This window comes from Coffea eugenioides, chromosome 6 (genome assembly GCF_003713205.1).
Source record: "Coffea eugenioides isolate CCC68of chromosome 6, Ceug_1.0, whole genome shotgun sequence".
Taxonomy (NCBI): Eukaryota; Viridiplantae; Streptophyta; class Magnoliopsida; order Gentianales; family Rubiaceae; genus Coffea; species Coffea eugenioides.
In genome coordinates, this window is record NC_040040.1 from 916,300 (window position 1) to 939,154 (window position 22,855).

A 22,855-nucleotide genomic window follows, 5' to 3' on the forward strand; every position below is an offset into this window, starting at 1 on the left:
TAAACAATTACACGTGGTCAATGAAGCCCAATAACGACAAAAAGAAAAAGAAGTACAAAAGAAACACAAACTGGAATAAAACTAGCTCATGAAAAAAAAGCAAAAAAAAAAAAAAGAGATAGGTTGATGAAATATGTACACAAAAATCCACGTATATGCTCATGAAGAGTGCTCTCCAGCTTATTTGTTAGTAGGTACTCAACTGGATAGGCAGGTAGTTCCACGAGCGAGCGGGAGGAAGCTTAGATTTGAGGGGGGGGTTCCCTGACAGGGAATGTCTCGGGTCCGTAAGGAGCGCAACTGGGCATGTTATAGTAGCCCAGGAATGACTTGGGAAACTGGTGTCTTGGATCATGGGCTTCTTGGATCGTGCGTGCATATTCTATTCCCAGTGTCTCTCTATTAGTATTAGTTTATTTTAGTACTAAATTCAGTCGGGTGTGATTCCCTTTTTACCAGTCCAGTGATCAGATCATGATCGATTGGCCATATTCATGCCTTTACCCGTTCATCCACGAACACGAAGATGTTTAGCCCCCTCCAATGACGGAGCCAACGGGGGGCAGAGGGGGGCCATGGCCCCCCCTAAGTTTTGAGAATTTTAATTCATAATATGTAAATATGTGTGTAAAATAAAATTGACCCCCCCTAAATTTTTTCAATTTTAGTTTATATTATGAGAGTTGATATATATATATATATATATATATGAATTAGTCATCTTTGAATGAAATTTCAATTTTGGCCCCCCCAAAAAAAAATCCTGACTCCGTCACTGCCCCCTCCGACCGCGCTTCTTCTATCAACAATCTTATAAACAACTACAAATGGGTTTCAGAAAACAGACATCCAGGCGCACAGGGTCTGCAACAGTTTCCGACATCCAGCATCCGCTTTTCTGAAATTCTTAAATATCGCTTCTTTGATGGGTTTATTGCCCCTAATTATATTTTATTATCAAGATCCCCAGCACATGACCAAGTGACACTATTTGGCCATCACCGGTTTTTATGCTAGAATCCTTGTGTTGCACTCGGCCGAGGAGACAACATTGTACGAGACTCCTCCCGGGCGTAGAGGAATGAATACTTTTAGACCTCCTTTAGAAAGTGGAACCTTGACTTTGAACATATAGGAATATTGAACCATTCATTTCAGGCACGTATACAAAGCCAGCTGCTAACATATTGAACCTCAGAAGGGTTCCTTGCCATCTTGTATATTTCATATTGTCAAAAAGTACATGGACGGCTTGGTTTGACATGGAACACTAAATATGCTATTTGACAATGAATAAATTCCATCACAGAAATACTAGGAGGGAGAGAGAGAGAGAGAGAGAGAGAGCAATATGATTTACAACACCTGCAACAGCAAATTAGTTGCAGAATCTTAAATCATACAGCAATTTACAAGAAGAATGACCAAATAAAACCGGGACAATTGAATGGCACAAATTTTGGTACCATGTTGCACAGCCTGAAACTATTGCTATGTAGTCTTCATTACAGCTGCACGAAGACAGATCAGCGTCAAGCTTCCAATGCACAGTGTTGCCAATAGTGCAACTATAGCTGGCCCAATCTATCCTGAGAAACCACAAACAAATCACGTGCCTTATTACAATATGCGCAAGATCCAAGGAATGAGTACAACAATGTTGTTGCTGGTGAAATGGTGAGAATACAGACGAGAAAATATTACGATTCATACAGACAAAGGAACAAAAAAAGACAATTTAATCAACTATTAAACAGGATCAAACTTTACAAAAATGTGGAGTTATAGTCATGATACTATATGCCGAAGGTAACCTCCAGCAAAAACATTGGCCAAAATATTCTCATGCATAGCAACTTAATATGTAGTCTGTCTAAAGCATACTTCCAAGTTCAATAGAAGCCAATAAGAGGAAATGTTAAAATGTGTATGACTAAATAGACAATGCATGTAAATGATAAATTAACTTCAATATCTGCACGCATACAGCAGTTGGTAGTTTTACCTTGGAGGACATCCGCAAGTGGGACATAGATGTGCTTGTGTGTATGCAGGCACACTTTATGTGCATGCATATGCATGCATGTGTGAGTGAGTGAGAGAGAAACAGAGAGACAGGGAGAGGGACAAAGAGATTGACAGAAATGGAAACCATGTGGAATGATCAACAAACCTGAAGCATCTGCATTAACTTTGGATGCTGTTCCAGAAGTTGGCACAGTTTATCGCGATCACTTAATAGAGACTGCAATAGCATACAGAGAGTCATGACCCAAATCAGTTAAATAGCCGCTCAAGAGACACTACATTATATCTGGACCCAGAATGTAGATCTACCTGAATAGCTTCTGGGGACCTGAAAAAATCTTGCAAGGACATTCCAGCATCGTGTTGCTGAGATGTACCATCACCTTGCTGATGCAGAGGCTGCAATTGAGAACGTTCAACCAGCTGTGGTTGCAAAACATTATCGGTCTGTGGTGTCTGATAATAAAGGTGAGCTGGAGAGGCATGGGGCTGTTGCAACATCTGTAATGTTTGCATTTGCAATTGCAAGGAACTTGGAAGCAAGGAACCAACTTGCTCCGGCTGGGGGGAAGATGGAATAACTGGCCTCAGACTCTGTGCTGTATGGCGTGGAATTTGTGGCGGCTGCAGTGGTTGCAACTGAGTAAGAGATGGTACAGATTGAATAGCAGGCAACGAGATTGGAAGATTTTGCAAAATATTTGGCAAATTTTCCATATGCTGTGGGGCTGAACTGCTTCCGTAAAGATTACCAGGCATGGAGCCAGGTCTACCAAAGAGCAATGGGGGTCCTAAAGGAGCTGGCGCAAAAGAGGTCACCACGGTGCCAGAAGATGAAAGGTTACTTGGTCGAGCATCACTTGATGATGCAATGGAGGTCTGCTGAAGGTCAACTGCTCCAACAGATTGGCTGTAAACTACAGACTGTGAGGGCAGAGGTTTTGATGAGGATAACGTAGAAGCGTTAACTGAATAAGGAGGTGGTGTAGGAGGAAGAGGTGGAGGGGGTCTAGTAGATCCACCAGGTGAAGAAAGAGTTGCCCGACCAAACTTGGAATCGGTAAGGGGACTTGAGGATGCCAGAGAACTATTTGTGTAAGCAGATTGATACTCTGCCTGAACCTGCAAAAATCAAATTGACTTATTAGTGGTATGTTAATAGAATTGCAAGACTTTGAAATAAGAAAAATAAAGTCCCTCACATGAAAGCCTGGTGGTAATGGAGGCTGCACATCAGCCACTGAATGAACAAAAGGAGAAGACTGACTGCCAACAGCATCAGTATTTTGAGACGGCGAAGGTGAAATTGTTGGTGGAGGTGGGTATGGAGGTAAGGGAGGCTGATTTAGATGAAACTTTTTGTCATAAAATCCTTGAGAACCAATAGCTGAAGGTAAACCACCATGTTGTAGACCCACTTTTGAGTATAAATTATTTGTCATTCTAGAGTCAGTTGATAACTGCCCAGACACTTTATTAACGTTTGCATAAGTGGAGGAAGAAAGCTCTGAACTACTTGCAAGCACAGCTGAGTCAAAACCACTGGAAATCTTGTTTATGAAGCTCTTTGAATCATCTGACTTATCAGGAAATTTTTTATCTGAAGAAATACTTGGTTCTCGAGCCAATGACCCCTCTGGACGAGAAACTGTCATCATTGAAGAAAATTCACTGTTTGTATTCTCATCCATATTAGAAGCCAATTGTGCATTTAGGTTAGAGTCACTCTCTGTCTCCTCCACTATCGAGTGAGGAGAGCTTTGCTCAGCCACAACAGGTGCAGGTAGTGGCAGATTATCATCTGCCTGAGGAAAAGGCAACTTCTCATCAGGTTCAGATTCCTCAGCATCAAAAACGATATCAATTCCCTGAAGATCATCATCAAGGTCAGGTTTCAGTTGCCGAGATTTATTGGACTTCTCTGCATCTTTATTGTTTTCAGGAGCTGTTCTTTTCACTTGTGCAGTTGCATCAGAAACTGCCATTCCCACTGGATGTTGGCGGTCCCTTTGTCTGGCCATGAATTCATCAACATGAATAGACGGAGGTCTCCCACTAGAGGATCCTATGCGTGGAATAGCAATTACATTTGGATTATTGTTACCATCAGCATTTCTTTCCCTAGCAACATAGTCATCCACATGCATAGAAGGAGGTCGGCTGGTATTGGGCTTGCGCTGCCGAAATGTATCCCTTCGAGTCGGACCAGAAGTAGCAGGGGGAACTGAGCCCCGTGAAAATGAACTTTGAGCAATAGTTTCAGTCGAGGCATTATCAGCTCTGACACGCCTATTAGGCCCATCCAGTGAGGAAATCTTCCGCTTCATTGAAAGACCTGTCTGCGTCAATCTATCACGCAAATTTTCAGGACATTCCCATAAGAATTTGTCTCCAAATTCACCTAAATCATAGTCCTCAATCCTTTCAGCACCACTATCGGCAATTCTATGTATCCTTGTAGAAACTGATGCAGCAATTGATGACGAGGGAAGGATACTGGCCTTGATATCATCGACCTTTACTGCATGAGTAGGCTTTTGCAACATAAGTAATAAAGAGCTTGCAGATTCCATTACCTGCACAATAATGACCCAATACAAGAAGGGAACAGTAGTTCAAAACCCAACAAAGATATATCACTACTCAAGAATGCAGAATGAAAATCTGGAATTATGAAAAGAAGCTGAATAATCATCACTTGCCTCTGGCTCCAATATATTTGCAAGTTCATGAAGTGATTTCATGCTTTCGTCAAGAAAACTATCTGTACCACACCCATCCTTCTCAATCCCAAAAAGGAACTTAGTTGCAGTAATTCTCTCCAAGTTCAGGCTGAAAGTGCCCAAGTAGATATTAGTGTATACCAAGTGACATAAATGCAGAAAACATTTAAACAGAAACTAAATCTGGAAGTAAAAATTATTTATTTAGGCAAAAATATAATACTGCTACCAGCTGCTATCAGACAACAGTAAATGAAGGCCCAAAATTCGGAGTTTTTGGGATCTAGCATAGAACACACAATGTTTAACCTCATTCTGATACTTTAATACATAAACTTGTCAATCCTCAGATTTTGCTACTCGAAGAACTAATGTCATCAAGAATGGAGCAAATAAAAAATATAAATAAATTAAAAGGAGGAAATCCTCTAAATAGGTACAACTTATGATGCAAAATCTCAGAAAAGAAGGGCTCCAAGACCAAGGAGGTTAGCATTCGGTGTAGCACTTATGAAACTTTTGTTCATCCCCAACCACAACATTATAAAATTAAAGCAGTGCCATACCAAACTTAACAACTCTAAACCTGATGCAGAACAGTAGTAGGTCAGCTACTCCTCACCTGCTAAAACCCCTGATAAACTGTTAAAATTGCGGTAAAGTCATCAACATGCATAAATTAGAACGAGATGACATATCCCTCAACTACCTAAATTGCAAATGATCTTGGACTGAGGACAATATTCAGTACCACCAATCGAGTTTCATTTCCTTTCAAGTATAAAGAAAGACTACTTAGATGCTGTCTCAAATTTAACAGCCTAAGATGATCTTGCTTTATCTTTCATGTCTTCTAGCATCTAATGTCCTTATCTACCAATTACTTAATTTATATTTTATTTATAGAACCACTAAGCTTTCATGGCAAAATTCCAACAGTATCAAAGTAGTTTATAACTTAAAAAGCCAAAGAAAAAGGAAAGAAAAACAGAAACAAGACCAATCAGATGAGTATGCAAAACAAGCAGGGTCGGCGACATGGTGAAGAAGTCGAAGAATTCACATATATACTTTAAATCTGTGACCATATGGTCCAAATCTATCCTCATCGTAAGTATTTTAATATATAGAAAGTTTAACACATGATAGTGTGGTCAAGAGTCTTTGCCCATTGCTTTAGGAAAATATGTACAGAGAATAATTTGCCCTTTTTTGCATCTTCTACTTTTATTTCTTTAACAAAATTAACAGCAATAACCATAAATTGAAATGACAAATCAAGCTTCAGCAGAAAAACAAATCAAGAAAAGCAAAAAGGTATGGATATAACAAAGTAAAAAAAAATAATTGAAGAAATAAGAGCAAGACCTTTCTCTCTCCAAGCAGAAGAGTAAAGCACCAGAGGCCAATAGGCCAATGGTCTCAACAGCATATTCTGGCGAACCATCATTTGAAGCAATTGACATTAGCAGTGTACTCCAGCAAATTTGCAAAGGAGGACTCTCCCTCCATTCACAGGCATTAACAATCTTGAGGTCCCTATCATCAGCACGACTCCTCTCAACTGCAGAGTCCTCAAAAATGAATGGCTGAACTTTCAGAAAAATGGATAACAATGCAGATCTGCCTTGAGCAGAGGAACCCAATTCTTTGAAAGCAGATACACAGGCAAGTAATTCCTTTCCAACTGGCAAGACCTACAACACAACCCAAAGATCATTTCATGAAGTAAGATAAAACCACATACTAAGATTTGACAAAGTATCACAGAATCAGCACCAACTCAAAACCACTGTATGAGGCTTAGGATGCTAAGTGTGTTGAATATCATAATTTGAATGCTTCATGCAAGTAAAAAGGAACAACTTCATATATATATTTGTCAAAACACCTGTAAAGACACAAGAACTACCAGAGCCTTGAAATCTACTTCAGAGAACAAAAGATTTTCGCATTGGAACCATCTAGAAGAATCCCCATATTCAGGAGCCACCACCCTCTATGAACGAAATACGATAAAAGGTGTAATAGAAAAAGGGGGGGGGGGACAGAAAAAAGGTAGAGTTTAAACCAACCAGAAGCACAAGAGTGGACAAATATGGTAAAACAATTATTAACAATGGGAACATATGTGTTCAAGTCTAATGCTTCAGCCAGTTGAAGACATAGTTACATACAACATGCACACACAGAAGCAGGCAGGAAGGAAGCAACACAGGCAGATGGTCAAGATGCAGCAGAAAGTTTGCCCTGTTTGGTTTTTATGTTAAAAGAGAAGGGAAAAAAGAGGCACGGGATAAGGTTACAGTGCATAGTGCAAACTGAAGAAAAATGGAAGACCAAGTGCGACTCAATTTAAAAAAAAAAACAAAATTCACAACCAACAAGCCAAATACAGGAGAGAAAAAAACAAATTGATACGGCACAATTTGAGTTATAATGTTACACAGTTATATCCCCAACAAGATAACCAAATATCACGACACAGGATTTGCTTGTGGGAAGGCAGCACATTAAGGTCATTTTGGAATATCTGATTCTAGGAAGGAAAAGAAAAGTAAACCCCAAAAAACCTGTTTTGTTGATTAGGTTTCAAATGAAAACAAGAAGGAAAGATCATAGTAAGCCAAAGTAAGAATGAACATATGAATTTCAAACATAATTTAGAAAGATTGACAAAGGTAATGGAATACTCTAGTTCACTCACTTTTTCTTTTGGCAATTTCTTTCAATCATAGAAACTAATATCCAGATATGCACAATTGATTTTAATTATAGATAAGTTGGAAAATAGATCATCAGTAGAAGAAGCATTATGTGTAAAGGACAGGAACAGAGTTAATTAAGATCAGATGCATTCTGAGTACGAGAGACAAAATGCAGTTCTGCTGTTATCGTGATGCAAAAGTTTAGTTCAATACACTAGAAATAGTCAAATCCATAATTGAAGAGTGAGAACGCACAACAGAAACCCAAGTTGTTGTTTAAGGTTTTTTTTCACTTTTCTAAGTAGAGCAAATTCCTGTGAACTCTTTCATTTCATACAAGTGACTTCTTTACATGAGAAATTGAAAGCAGACTCCCCAGCTGAGTGCCTCCATGGAACCAAGAAGCGAAACAAATATTTTTCAGAAGGATCAAGCTTCTTGAACTAGATTTTGCTTTTAGACAGCTTCATTTATCTTCGACATTTTTTTTTCAAGTCTCACTTGACTGAAGAGTTGCCTGGACTGCTGAATACCTTTACAAAGTTCAAGATTGTCTCTTTTATTGTCTTATTACACGCAAGGAAGGATTAATTGACACAAAAAACAAATCAGCCAACTAGAAGTTCCAACAATATTACTGCACAGGTCAAGCTCTAGTTCTGAGAATGTAGCAGTGCATATTTACTTACACATGAACCAAATAAAGCAGCGTACCTTACACAAATTAAGGATATATGACAAAATCAGCAAACATTCCCCTGCAGTTACATCTTTAGGAATGTGCCTAGAAAACCACAAAAAACAGTCCACTGTAATCTGCACTTAACCAATTCACGCAGAGGGGAAGGGGAAAAAAAGAAATCAACTAACACTCAACATCAGATTACCTGTCTAGCATTACAGGGCGCGGCAAAGATGTCCGACAATCACACAGCAGTGAGATGGACTTAAATACAGGGATACACCAAGCAAGCCATGAAAATTCATTTCTAGCTACATGTCTGACTTCTGGAAACTGCTTGGCATCTGAGGTAGCAGCTACATTACACCTCTCAAGCACTTTGACGAACATCTGAATGCCACCCTCCCTCAGCAACAATGGCTAACAAAGGAAAACTAGTGTAAGCTACATTTAATATATAAGCACTTTTGATCACAAAACTATGCAACAAGTCAAAAAGTCCTTCTGATATAACCTTTGCACGTGGATGTTCCAATAAAAGAGCAAGAAAATCAAGCAATCTGTAAACCTGGAAGGGAAAAAAACATAACAAAAATATGATAAATAAAGGGCCATGAGATTCACACTTGTCAAACTACAAAACAAGTGCATAAAATCTTTTTTAAGGAAAAACAAAATCAGAACATTAATGACCTTGTATGAATCAGTGTCTGCAACTGCCAATGGTCCAGAAAGTTGATTAGATATCCAAGATATCATAGGCCGCAAAAGAACTGAAGCATTATCAGTGCCATGGCAGGCAATACGAATAATGAAGACCCGAATCATGTCTTGAATTACAACCAATGTCTGTTTAATATGAACCAAGAGTTAGAATCAAAGCGACTCAAACTTTTTCTCCTTCTAATACCCCTTTGTAAAGGAGCCACAGAGAGTATACATTCACGACATTAGCCCACAATTAACAAGGAATGCAGACTCCACTATGCACTAAAATCTGCCGGGGTAACAAGTTCAAAAATAAGCACATGTTAAACTGGGGGGCAAAATCACATACACTGATTGCACAATGCAGGATAACCTGCGCAACTTTGTCAAGCTGTGGCGTCAACTGACTTAGCAGCTTTTCAGATACTCCAGCCTGTAAGTACCAATCGATCTGTCTCTCCTTCTCACGTCCTAACAATGTTCCCACAGCAAATGCTCTGAGGAGACTTGACATTGGGATCCCATTCTTCCACAGCCAGACACCTTCCTCGGGAAATAGATCATTCTGAAATACAGAATATGCAGAAAAAAAATGAATTTTTTTTCATACATAAGCATTACAGAAAAAAGAATTAAAGAGAATGCATTTGGTAACATTCCACTCCAGAAGAATATAAAATTAGAAAGTTACTAACCAATAAGCAAAACAAACTACAAACTTCCTTGGGACCAAGCGCCAGTGATGAAGTTGAATGAAGATTGTCAAGTAGGAAGAGGAATAAGCCAGGAGTCCAACCATACACAGGCCAACAGGCTAGAGCTGACACAATAAGATGGCAAACAGCTTCCAACCCAAGGGCTTCCGGATAAGGAGAGGACAGGTCGAATGCACACGCAGCCAATCTCGGACTGCAAATGAAGGAATCAATAGATTTTATTCAGAAAAGCACAATGACAAGTAATCGGAGAAAGATGACATGAACCAGGCTACCTCACTTCTCGATGCAACTGTAGAAGTGCATTAATTAGTTTTGTATTCCTGTGCTGCTCCTTTGCTTCCTGTACATGCGGCAAAAGAAATACCTTACTGGGAAAAACATGATATCAAGCAAAATCAAAGGAAACATAAGAATTTATTGCTTAAATAATCCAGAATTTATTCATCAAAATTCACGTTCCCACATTATCTCAAAATTATCACTTCCTACTTTCTGTTAAATAGCCTCAATTACCCAGAAAATCCAAATCATACCATGCACTTGTGAAATCCAACTCAACAGAGAACCTGGGTGAAACTATCTTTACACGCACCTGCAATTTCTGCAGCAAATTAATCAGCAGTACCAAAGAAGGTATCAAAAGATCAACAATGCTTTGTTCACGGTTGCGTTCCAGCAATAAATCTGAAGTTGAATTGCATTCAGTACCTTCATCTACAAGGTAATCTGTGGCAGACATTCAAACAATTCAACAAAATTAAAGCATTTGGAAGAACAAAGATGACTTGCTACAACACAAAAGAAACTCATCAAATATAAATAAAGGAATATGCAAATTAATCACTAACACACCAACTCCAATACAATGGAAATAAAACCCTCACAAAAAGATAACTTGAATCCAAATCGAAAAGAAAGATTCGCTAAGGTTCTCCCTCAAGGATCTCAAAGGATTCTGTTCTCAAAATTTTCCTCTTTCCACAAACGTGTGGCGACGTAAAACCATTTTTTGACCACACTATAAGACTAGCCAGATGGAGGAGGAAGAGGTTCTTGCTATTTACAAGTGGCCTAGTATGAGCAGAATTCTTGGAGAAGCCAGCATCATCTGTTGGTGATTCACATGTGAACTAGAATAGATTATCTATTGGTGATTCACCATATCTCGTGGCAATTAAACTAGCGAAAACATCAATCCTAACGCGAGGTAAAAAATGACCAATCCCAAAAATTGGAGCTCCTTTGTCACTTCACATGAAAGGCTGAACGGGCTTCAGCATGTGCTATCCTTAAAGGATTTCTAGCTTGGTATTGGTTGCCTTTTTTCTTAATGGTTTTCTCTTTGAGGATTGCTTGGGTATAGCTGGGCAGACTAATGGTTTCTTCAAATAGAACAATTTTGTCTGGTATACTCAAATGATTCCACTTTTTCTGTAGAAATCATGTACAAAAAGGGATGCACTCCCTTTTGGCATTCTAGAGATTGTCAATTTTATTGGGAAAAAAAATACAATATAACACCTAGAAAGACAGCAGTGACAAAATGTACATGACCTCAAAGATTTGTAAGAGTCAGAAAACAGCATAAAGTAAATGCATGAAGAACTTAGAGGACAATATCTTGATCAACTCAAAGAGAGTATAATAAAACCAGAAGCACTTTAAAACAGACAGAAATGAGAAAAATAAGCAGCACAGAATTGACTCAATATAGCAATGCAGGAGAACTCAAACCACCCACAAACTCATTTAAACCAAACAAACCATAAATATTGCATGAAATCTTGGGAAATAGAAAAAAGCTGAGCAAGGAATTCAAAACAATCAAATAACTCATGCTCAGGGTCAGCTAACATAAATTTCACCATCAATTCAAGTGTCCACTTTGATTTCTTAGAGGTACAGAGAAAGGTGGCATTGCCTCTAGCAGTTCTGATGCAGCTTGTTGGAGAATACAGTCATATAAACAACAGTACAACACACAGCAAGTGAAGATTATAACTTCTTATAACAGGAGCTCAGAATAAATCAAGTTTTAAGACTCTTTACAACATGTCTATTCAAAATCAGCTCAGGAAGAATTCAACTAGCTTGCAGTGATTTCCTTTTCCCACCCAACAGGAGCATACTTCTCCAGATTGGTTTTATCATATAGGTTTACAAAGCTTAAAAAATAAGATTACAAGAAAATTCTAGTGGCTTCATAAGAGTTTATATGGAATGTATGTTACACAAACAAAGGAAGCAATTAAAGAGAACTAGTAGTGTAAATAAGTAATCACCAAATCCTCCAGGTATACAGAAAATTCAAAATTGAATAACTGAAGAACAAGACTCGTGCTCACCATAAATGTTGGAGGACCTCTCCAGCAAGACTTTACAGTTAATTAAAACAGCATGGATAACCATTACAGCGCCTTCATCATAAAGTACAGCAGAAATAGCCTTCACCAATCACACAATAGTTAAGACCCTACAAACTTCTACAAATATCACTGCAGAAAAGAACAAATAGGATAAACAAATAAACTGTCTGTTACCGAATTATCTGAAATGAATGCCAGAATCCGGAATGCTGTAGTCAGCTGAACGATAGAAGAGTCACGAAGTACGACACCAGGAAAGTCCTTATCAGTTATGCGTTTTCCCAGAAGGTTATCAATGACGTTACCATCAGAACTACAAGGAGCTTCTCCGACAACATTTTCTACATCCATCATATCAGATCCAAAAATGCTTGTTGACGCCATATGTGCATCTCCTCCAGAAGCTAACAAAGCAACATAACGCAGAAGCCCAATAAATCCATTTCTGTGGTATACTACACCAGCATCAATCCATTCCAGAAGCCTTGCAGGAGCATCTTTTCTATTGGACCCAGGAGAAGAGGAGTGTAACACCCGATGAAGTTCATTAGCCTGGTCAATCCAAGAACCCAAGGAAGATGAAGTTGAATCAGTAACAATGACTTCAAAAATCTCTGCGGCAGCATGGAAGATTGCGACATTTAATGGTGAAGATCCTGCAAACAAGAATGCCAGCCATCTCTTATAATACTTCTATAGAGATCAAACATAAAACTTCCAACCATAGAAAAGTCAAATACCAGAATTCATGGAAACTGGATCCAACTCCTTTAAAGAATGTAATGCAGCCGTCAAAACTGATAGAGCCTAAAGAACAACAACAATTTCCATTAGACCTAAAGAATAATTCAGCAGCACACAACATAGAATATTGGAATGCATGAGAGATTCAGGAGTAAAGATGTGCAATTCTGACAAATGAACGCTCATTCACCTGAAAAGAAAATGCGAAGTAGTTTGAAGATTTATTCTCATCATCAACAACAAAATTTATGGTTGACTTACTCTCATTATCCAACTAAAAGCATCACTTGAGGGAAAAATCATGCAGGATGAGTGACTCAATGGAAGTTATGGGAATAATTTGAAAACCTAAAAATGTAAGGTAGGGTTTGTTTAAATTGTGATAGCATGTACCTCTGGAAAATGTATCAAAGCCAACAAAGCCTGGCGTCCACAATCAGACCTGCATATCAGCATAAGTATTAAAAATGTACCCCGAGTTGTGAATTATCAGCAGAAAAGCAGCTAAAACCCAACATACATACCGAGAAAGACCGCATAGCTCCCACAATATCCACAGAAATTCTTCAGTGTTTGGGGTAGATGTGATTAAATGATCTATAGCAACAATCTACAATAAAGGCATTTTGGTCAGCTGAATGCAGCATCTAAAGATCAACAGTTGTCCAAGAAAAGAAAAACAAAAACCGTACATAAATTTTGGGGGTTGTTTGTTTTGGTGTTTGTGGGGGGGGGGGGGGAGGAGGGAGGGAAATCTGGCTCCATAATTTCAAGAATGCTACAGGAAGAAGGAAAAGTCATTGAAGAGAGCCAACAACATAGTTATCTCAACTAAATGGAACTTACAGCCTTCAAATGTGTCTCAACGATAATTCCAACTTCCTGTGGATGACAAAAGAATCCCCTAGATATCAAGGCGGATGCATAGCGTAAAGAAGCCGATTCTTCCTTATTCCAATCATCTGTACCCCTTAGGCCACGAATTACTGTAGTTGACACTTCAGGATCACATAGAAGAAAAGTCAACCCTGAAAGTGAGAGATGAAATGCATATAAATCCAAAAGCGCTGAAAGAATTGATGAATACATCTACGGATAAATTGCTTCAGTCACCGTACCTGAGCGGCTGAAGAGGAGTGAAAGAATAATTGCCTCAATGTATGACACAATATCCATAAACAAGTCCACTACACGCCCTGTCTCTGTACGTAATATAGAACACGAAAGAAAAGCTGCAGACAAAGGGAGAAAACCTCTCTCCTGGTAACCAAGACAGCATAAGCACAGTAGAACAGGAACGAAAATTACATAAATTACAAAAGAGAAATAAAAAGGAAAGACAGAAAGACGCAGAAGCCAAAAAGAAAAGCACTTATACATGCCCTGCACAGTTTCTTGCCAGTAAAGAATATCAACAGCAGAAATCTATAGTCAGTCTGAAGAAACATGGGGGGAGAAGGGAAAACATGACTATTTACCTGTAAACATTGATAGAAATTACAACTGATTGTAAGACAGGTCTTAAAAGGACTCGAGAATCTATCTTTAATAGCACTTTTATTAACAAAAGTTAATGCAGAATATTACAAAAAATATTTAAGCGGTCTCACAAAAGGTCGACTTGTTGGAAGAAAATAATGCTTTTAAAAGCACAGAATAAGAAGTCATGTTCATTCTACTAAACACGATATCCCCCCTTGAACCCATTCTTATTTGTGGAACAAGAACGAAGACGCAAAATACTATACTAAATGATCTGATGATCAGCATTAAGTCCTAAAGAAACAGCAAGATTGACTCATATACAACACATACAAGAGGGACCGGAGTCCGTTCTCTTTCCAATATACGCACTCAGTTGTATAGTGAGATTGCACTAGTTAGGTTACAAGCAAAAGGAGCAGAGAATTGGTGCTCCTGCTCATGCATCACCTTGGCATGGTATGCATTATATCAAGTGCAATGTATATAAAATGGGTGTGATTCACTCAGTAATGCTTAGATAAATCTTGAATAGAACACATTTGAACTGGAAAGAAACAAGAAATGAGATGTGGAAAACAGATTGGTAACCCTACTTTGTTAAAGGTGATAAATTTGGTACACTGAAAGAGGCAGCTAGAAGTCTTTGCCATAGCATTCAGACACAAAGCATGATACACAAGGGAAAAAGAAACTAGACCCCCAGAATAGGCTCAAGCTCCTCTTAAATCAGCTTTGTTCGAATTTTGTCCATTTGTAAAAAAATAATAATAAAATGGCTTGTCGATTTGCAGTCCATTAAACTGCAGGATCTATTTGATCAACAGACCAGGTGAAACGAACAAGTAAATTTTGCCTATTTCTACAGCAGTCAAGACTGTACTTCCACGTCAAAAGATTTATAGAAATTATTACTGCAGTTATTAGGAATGAAAAGGTCAGGTTTCTAACTTCCAATTTGACAAAATCATATCTTCAATCCCCATTTCAGGCTTTCTACACTTAACAATTTATCAAAACCTACTATTTATTTCAATTGCAAAAGTAGGCTGTTTGACACGGCTCATAAACTCAGATAAAGCAAGCTCACTCCTGATTAGCTATATATGTCCAAGCCCGATGTATTCATGTTCAAAGCCAACATTGAGCACACCAATAATCAGTTTGGATTGGTTCATTTTCAATCCCTACTATAGCAAATGTTTTCAAACACCATTAATATACACAAAAATAGTCATATCTACTCAGCCAGAACAACCATTCAGGTTTTATAACCTTAGTTCCAACTCAACCCCTGAACTTTGTCAAGATATTGACCAATTAGCCATACAAGTGGAATGGACCCCTTACCCCAACCAAGAACAATAAACAATATAATGATTCTCACTTCATAAATGAGGTCTTCGAGTCATTTGAAATGGTAAACACCAGTAGGCAAAATTTAAATTGAGGAAAAAACTGTCCCTAAAATCTTCCCAAACCCTCCTCCTTCCCCTTCACCTCCTCAAACAGCCAAATGGGACAAATTAAAGGAGACAACAGACAGCTTGCAAACAAAAACAGCAACATTTACTGAAAAATCATCAATCAAATTAAATTGGTTGTATACAAAAAGAATCTCATCAAACTCAGAAAAAGATTTGTATTTCCAGCAGACACGCAAACCGGAACAGTAAACTTGCAAACAAATTGTCAAAAGGGGGAAAAATAAACAGAAAGTAATGGTAAAATCAACTAAACAAGTACCTTAAGCAGCAGAAGCAAATGTGGATCAGTGTCCCACTTTGAAAAACAACAATTTGACTGGTTAATAAAGGTGCTAGTTGCTTTATATGACAATGATCCAACATCACATGGAATCAAAGTGCTGCTTGCACGAGCCACCAGAGAAGGATCTTCAATTGGGCCATGGAAGTTTATTAATTTCTGCAGCAGTACTTGTCAAATATATGAACAATGAATTCTTCATTACACAAAGATAGGTTGATAATTATTTTACAAAACTTCTTATAATTAGTCTGGCTGATCACAAACTAGTAATCTCATTAAAATATATAATAAATAAACAGCTTGAAAGACTTACAGTGAGCTTCTTGAGTTGGAATTTAGCTCCAGTAAGCATGTCCAAAGTGACACTTGTAATATGACCTGCCGTGGAAAGACCTCCAAGAACAGATAATACTGCACACTACCAAAATGAAACTGAAACTGAGTTCTTCACATTTATTAGCCAAATAGATATAAAAAAAAATTAACATCAACCATGTGTCTCCTCCCAAAAGAGAGGACAGAAGAAAGAAATTTCATTGCACAAAACAAAGTGAAGTGTCTACCTCATATCTAGATGCAACTTCATAAAAACGCAAACGATTAAGTATGTAAGTAGCAAGAGAAGCAACATCATGGCGCTGGTTCTGCAACAAAAACTTCAGTAACTGATTGTAGCCTTCACTGGTGCCAGGAGGGACACTTTCGTCTTCCCGAGGCCACCAGCCAAGGAATCCTTCACAGCCAATTGAGTGCCGAGTAGCTTGCTCAACAACAGCAAGTGACAACAACTTAAGAGTAAGAGAGTTTTGAATGACATGATTGAGAACACGACCAAGCTTCTCCATACCACCACTACTAACAAAGTGAAAGCAGCTCTCTCGACCAGAGCACAGCAAAAGAGCTACACTAAGCCACAGTACGGCACTCTTATGCTGAAACTCAAATTAAAACAAAAGGAAATAGAAAAGATGTCAATAATGTGTGATGATTCATCATCATCATTGACGTATTTTCACTAAAATTTCATGAAAGAAGCTAAAGAAGAAGGAAAAGTGACTCTAATCACCTTCGAACGCACAGGATTTGCAGCAATTTCATGGTTACTACCAAACTTAAAGTATAAGCTCAACAAGTCCACCAGTTGTTTGGAAGTAGGCATATCAGCCTCAGATTCAAAAGACATATTCTCGGTTGAAGATTCAGCAGGGAAATACCCTCCTTGCTTAAAGGTTTTATAGACATCCATAAGTTCCTTTCTAGCTTCATTAAGGACATCATCAAATCCTCCATTATCTCTGAATTTATCCATCCCAACATGTTTCTGATTGATAATAGTAGAATACAAGTTAGGAGTTGCATGTACTAGGGCTGCCGATAGCATTGAACTAATAACGGTATCTGTAGCAGCTCCAAGATTCTGAGACTCCAAAAGCTTAAACATCAGTTGTAAAAACTGCTTGTGTTCGACAGGAATATCAACTCTTGCAACTTTGAAAGATAACTTATTCAAGGTAGATAGAGATTCCTCAATTGTCAAATTGGTTGGGCAGAGTGCAGGGGGAAGGTCTTCAAGGTCTCCCTCAATTGCACTAACAGTATGTGTCAAAGAGCTATCTAGATCAACTTCTATGTTAAACTGACCTAAATCTTCTGCTGTATTCCCATATATGACCAAGCTTAGGCCACGATAGCTGCCTCTTACAACCAAATGACTAGTTACCATAGCCTGCAACAAGTTGCACTTCTTTCAACAACACTTTACAGAGGAGATTGAAGACAAAGAAGAAAGGTAAAATAGTATAACAAGCACAAGTAGACATGTAAACCTGCAGCACATAAATAAGACTTCATTTTGACCCTGACTAACCTTGGGTCCGTTTGGATACCATAAATTGGGGGAAAATTTTTCAAATATTATTTAGCTTACATCATAAACACAACTTTCAACCACCTTTTTATCTCACATACATCACATCACAAAAAGTGCTATAATAATATTCCATATAATTTTTTCCAAATAATCTCATAACCAAACACACCACTTCTTAATCCAGAATCAAAGAAAATATCATTTTTCCATGAAACTAACAATATATTAGTTTCTCTGCTGAACTAGTTAATGCCAGATTGACAGCTTATAACTGCCCCTTTCTCTAAATGTAAGGAGTCCTCATGAAAAATGTACTATTTCCTTCACCATCCATTTCAAAATGGATGTTTTAGTTTGACTTGGCACCTACACTAAGAAATAATTAGAAAAGGTTACAGTATTCAAGATTACAAGCAGAAACATATTGGGCCTTACTGCAGTATTATGAATGTAGTAATAAGAACAGCAAAAATTTTCCTTTTTTTTTTGGGTGGGGAAAGACGAGCTGCAGAACAGCATAATTTGAATTTCTCATTTGATGAAGATGGTGCAAATCTAGCACTTCGCAGAAAGTTAACTTGAACATTCATTCTTATAGATCAAGGTAGGACAACATTATTCTACTTAAATATTGAAAGCGCACTGCAAGATCAAACAAACAAGTTGCTAATTATTTCATTTAACCATATGAAATCTACATGTTGCCAACAAAGTTTGACATGAAACAAACCATCAAAATGGTTAATTTTCAACAGCAGAAATAGTATCCTACCAGCTTACCCCCGTTCGTCCATTGCAAGCTGAGTTCAAACTTCTACTATGTAAATAAGAGTCCAAAATACAATTCTACTCAATTTCTTTTACTTTATTACTGAAGAGAATATAATAGAAGATAAGTGACTCATATATAATGAAGAAAATTATTTTAAAGCTATTTAAAAAAAACCTCTAACTTTTGAATTTGTTGACCAAATGTGCAAAACGAGATGTCAACTCCAATCCATCCTAAAGCAGGTTACCACTTAGCCCTAATATGTGGCAAAAGATACATGTAGGCCTAGAATATTCATCGGTAAACCCAAAGCCCAATCTGCATGAAAACTCTCACCAGTAATTTCTCATCACAAACAGTAAACATGCTCTGCAACAACTTCCTAATTATATGACATTAATAGAAAAGATAAACACCAATGCGCAAATAATACTGCCAACCACCAAAAATGAGCAGAAATTTACCTTTTTCTCCACATCATAGTTTCGTATTAGACAGCAAGGACTGCCTCATATGGCATTCATGACAAAGAATGCCTAACAATATAAAACAAAGCATTTCCCAAAAACTAACCTCAACTTCAAGCACATTTGAAGAAGAATGTGAATACAAAAATGGCTGACAAAGCCGCCTAAACCTTGTCTCTCCTTCACACTGAACAAAAACCTCCAAAGCAAAGGAAGGAGGAGAAGAGGTCCTGCACAAGGCAAAGAATAGATACAAGCAGATACTTTGAGCAAAAACACAGCATGTATGGGAAAAAATTCGTACAGCTTCACAACACCAAGACTTGCAACCAGCAGTGAAACAAATATGGAACCTAATTTATTCACCAAAACAACAGAAAGGCCAAAAGTATAAGAGAAAAGATTCAACAATTCTAGTCTAGTTAATAAATAGGAGTATAGGACATGTCAGATTACTATGAAGTTTCCATCTAAGGGAATTATAGCCTGTCTTGCCAACTGATTGAGGATAGCAACCATGAATACCCAATTAAAACATATAGTACTATTTTTGTATTGTCAGCTTTAAGAAAATCAGCTATTTGTTCATCCTGTTTTGTTACCTCAGTGCTGAAATAACTTAATTTTATTTATCCTGTGGTTCTGCAGTGTATCTTTCTATCCATGTAAGAAAAATAAGTGGCAGCAAATAATATATGAAGCCATTTGGCTATTTTCTCAACTTTTGGCAACTAAGGTGACTGCATATGCCTTTGATTTGAGCATACACAAGATATTACATGATGCAACTATATTATATCAACAGACTACATTAGTTAGCTGTAATGCATCAAATCAGGAGATTTTTCACAGATTACTGTAACCCTATAATAAATCCTCCTCAATCTCCACAGTGTTAGCTTCAATTGTATATAAAGTTTAATCAAATTTCAGGTTCCCACTTCACAAATGATAAACAAGCTCTGTATACAGATTTGGCAATATTCCTCAGATTTGCTACATCCCTATCAATATGCTAGATAGGAGCCAAGAAAATACTAAGCCTCCAGAGGAACCAAACTGTCTGGTTCTCAAAACTAGTAAATTATCTGCAGCAATGCTTTTAGTCCAAGCCAAGTCACCCAAATCTCTCAATTGATTTTGGAAATGAATTTCCCCGTACATTTATCATTTTAAGACTTTTTAAGTAGTACCTAATAAAACCAAAAGAATTTCTACAAACAAAAGCCCAGATAATATTCATTTAACAGGAACCAAGGCGGTCGACAATTATGGAGGAACATTAATACCATCAAGATATTTGTAAAGAATAAACCAGCTATCCAATTCCAACAAAACAAAACTCTCCAAGTACTAAACAAGGATCACAGTCAACTACATCATAAATTCATAAATTGGGGAATTAGTTAAAATATTATACCCATTTTCATGATTTTGCAGTGGCATTCTCTACATCAAATTCACAAAGAATTTTTTACCCTTCCTCTACATATATGCCATGTGAAGAGGTCTTCCCAATTAAATTACATGTCAAACTTCATGGAAAATTGAATCACCACTGGCATCCTGCCAACCATTTTAATCCTTGTAAAGAGTAATTCATAGACACCAATCAACCATTCTTAGGAATTAATCTAACCAAAGGTTCCTGTAGCAACATCCCAATGCAATATTACTTTTTTAGAAAGTAACTCAAATCTCCATTCTAAAGGCCGCAAAAATCGTGCAAGGAATGCATAACACTCTGTATTTCCAGAGCAAAGATTAATTTAATGCAAAAGGTGAGTCAACTCAGCAGATGATTATTGTAGAAATTGTTCCAAATATGGTTCCTTCCACAAGATCCGATATGAAACTGTCGTCTCTTGACTACAATACATGGCACCACAATCCACTTTCAACATACAACCAGACAAGCAGACATAGCTACTAGCATACAATCCACTTTCACGAGAAGGCAAAAGTAAAGGGGTCCTCAATTTATCAGCGTTGCCTATATCACATAAGAAACTAGAAGATTTCTGGCTTCTAACTGTGTTAAGTTATGCAGCTGTTCCCGAAACAAAGAAAGAGTTTTGAACTGAAAGCCTTGAATTCTTTTGATATCCTAACCTTGTTGTGTCAATAAATACATCTAACTCATCCCATTATGAACTTACACCAACATCTGAGATAAGTCAGGCACAAGAAGTCAAGGACAAGAATGCAAATCATATCTCAACTAGTAGTTTCCCCTACAACACACTATCCCCAAAAATGGTCAACCAGATTTATATACTTCATTATAAGCATTACACTTAACAAACATTGTATGCATCATAAATTTTATAACAAAATAACAACCGTACCCGGAAAGTTTAACAGTCGAACAAGTTGATGAAGAATTCTGTTCAAGAAACTCACAAGCAGTGACAACTACAGGCTCCGCAAACAAAACCTGGAAGGAAAATGAGGTAGATTGGTAAGCATAACACTTTAATAAAAAGGCAGCAGAACTGAAACTTAACACATTATACACCTGTTGAGCAACTAGAGAACCAAAGCATTCGAATTCTTTACCACCAATTAAGTTCAAAGTTAGAATGTAGACACTAAATAAAACCTCTGCACCATTTTAACTATGGTATTCTGATTCCTACAAGCCACAAATATCCTTTAGTTTTCTGACATAACATAGAAGAACACCATCATTGAGGACACAAGTGCTAGAAATATAGAATAATTGTGCATAGAGATACAGAACCAAAAAACAAATTTCAAGAACTAAAAGAGATAAACCTGCAAAAATCCCAACGGAAGAAAACTAAAGGGACGAAACAAACAGTAATGACAATGATGATAACCCCTACAGAAAAATGTTGTTTTGTCCCTCTTAAGTAATTGACAATATATTGTAAATCTTACTAATGACAGCAATACGTTGTTTTGCCCCTCTTAAGTAATTGATGACATATTGTAAATCTCAATGAACTTTCAACAATGTATATGAAGCAATCTGATTATTAAGCAAGAAAGACGCAGCATGTTACTGCTTGCCCTTGCGTCCCAAAGCTTGAATATTTCATTGTAACCTAATTGCCTTTATCATTAGGCAAACATCCAAACTTTCGCTAACCAGATTCAGAGCTCTATCCCTCTAATTATTGCAAACCGCATTCTTTAAAAAGGAATCTATTTTCATCATTGAGACCACGAAGATTGTTCCCAGCTAGGTGCCGCCCATTATCTCTATAACCCTATTCGGTTTCTCTAACAATGGCAACAAAAACTAAAGAGAATCAACATCTTAAAAAAAAAGGTTAAAAGTGTAACACTATGAGCAAAATCTTAAGACAATTTTAACTTAAAGACTATACTCACAGTCCTAAATCTCTTCCTTAAACCCTACATAACAACCCAGAGAAAAGCTAAATTTCAATTAAAATCATCAAGTCTCATCCTACTAACTACACTTTTGCTTTCCAACTGCAACAGCTAAATTCCACAGAATTTGATTTTTTTTTTTAAGAAAAAAGATTAAGGTAAGAAGCGTAGACAGGAAAAGAGGATGGTCGACGAGAACAGGCAGGTGACAATACCTCGTCGACGTACTCGTCGAGAGTAGGGTGAACGAATGTCTGGGCGAAGAGCACACATGGCTCGGGTCGACCCATATTCATATTTTACGGCGTCCTTTTCCCCTTAATCTCCTCTTCTGCTTCTCGCTCTCCAGATATACAACGACTGGAATTGAAATATATATACGCTGATTCTGCAATTGCTTGGGCGAGTGGGTGGGCGGGCGGAAAGGAACTGGGCTGAGATCGAAGTGTTTAG

General features: G+C 37.6%; 1 protein-coding gene across 1 annotated transcript; it reads right to left on the reverse strand.

Moving 5' to 3' along the window:
• Positions 1–1,152: 1,152 nt before the first annotated feature.
• Positions 1,153–22,750, reverse strand: LOC113774562 (protein virilizer homolog). The gene is made up of 28 exons (XM_027319106.1): positions 22,618–22,750; positions 21,388–21,476; positions 19,146–19,269; positions 16,997–17,656; positions 16,494–16,862; positions 16,244–16,348; positions 15,907–16,086; positions 13,797–13,938; positions 13,525–13,706; positions 13,203–13,288; positions 13,072–13,120; positions 12,675–12,741; positions 12,109–12,590; positions 11,914–12,013; positions 10,161–10,294; positions 9,841–9,908; positions 9,545–9,758; positions 9,199–9,414; positions 8,835–8,990; positions 8,656–8,709; positions 8,347–8,561; positions 8,174–8,243; positions 6,120–6,448; positions 4,731–4,860; positions 3,231–4,604; positions 2,338–3,150; positions 2,174–2,245; positions 1,153–1,589 (listed from the first exon to the last, which is right to left on the reverse strand). The coding sequence occupies exons 1-28, from the start codon at positions 22,696–22,698 to the stop codon at positions 1,569–1,571; spliced, it is 6,582 nt and encodes a 2,193-aa protein (XP_027174907.1). The 5' UTR covers positions 22,699–22,750; the 3' UTR covers positions 1,153–1,568.
• Positions 22,751–22,855: the final 105 nt, after the last annotated feature.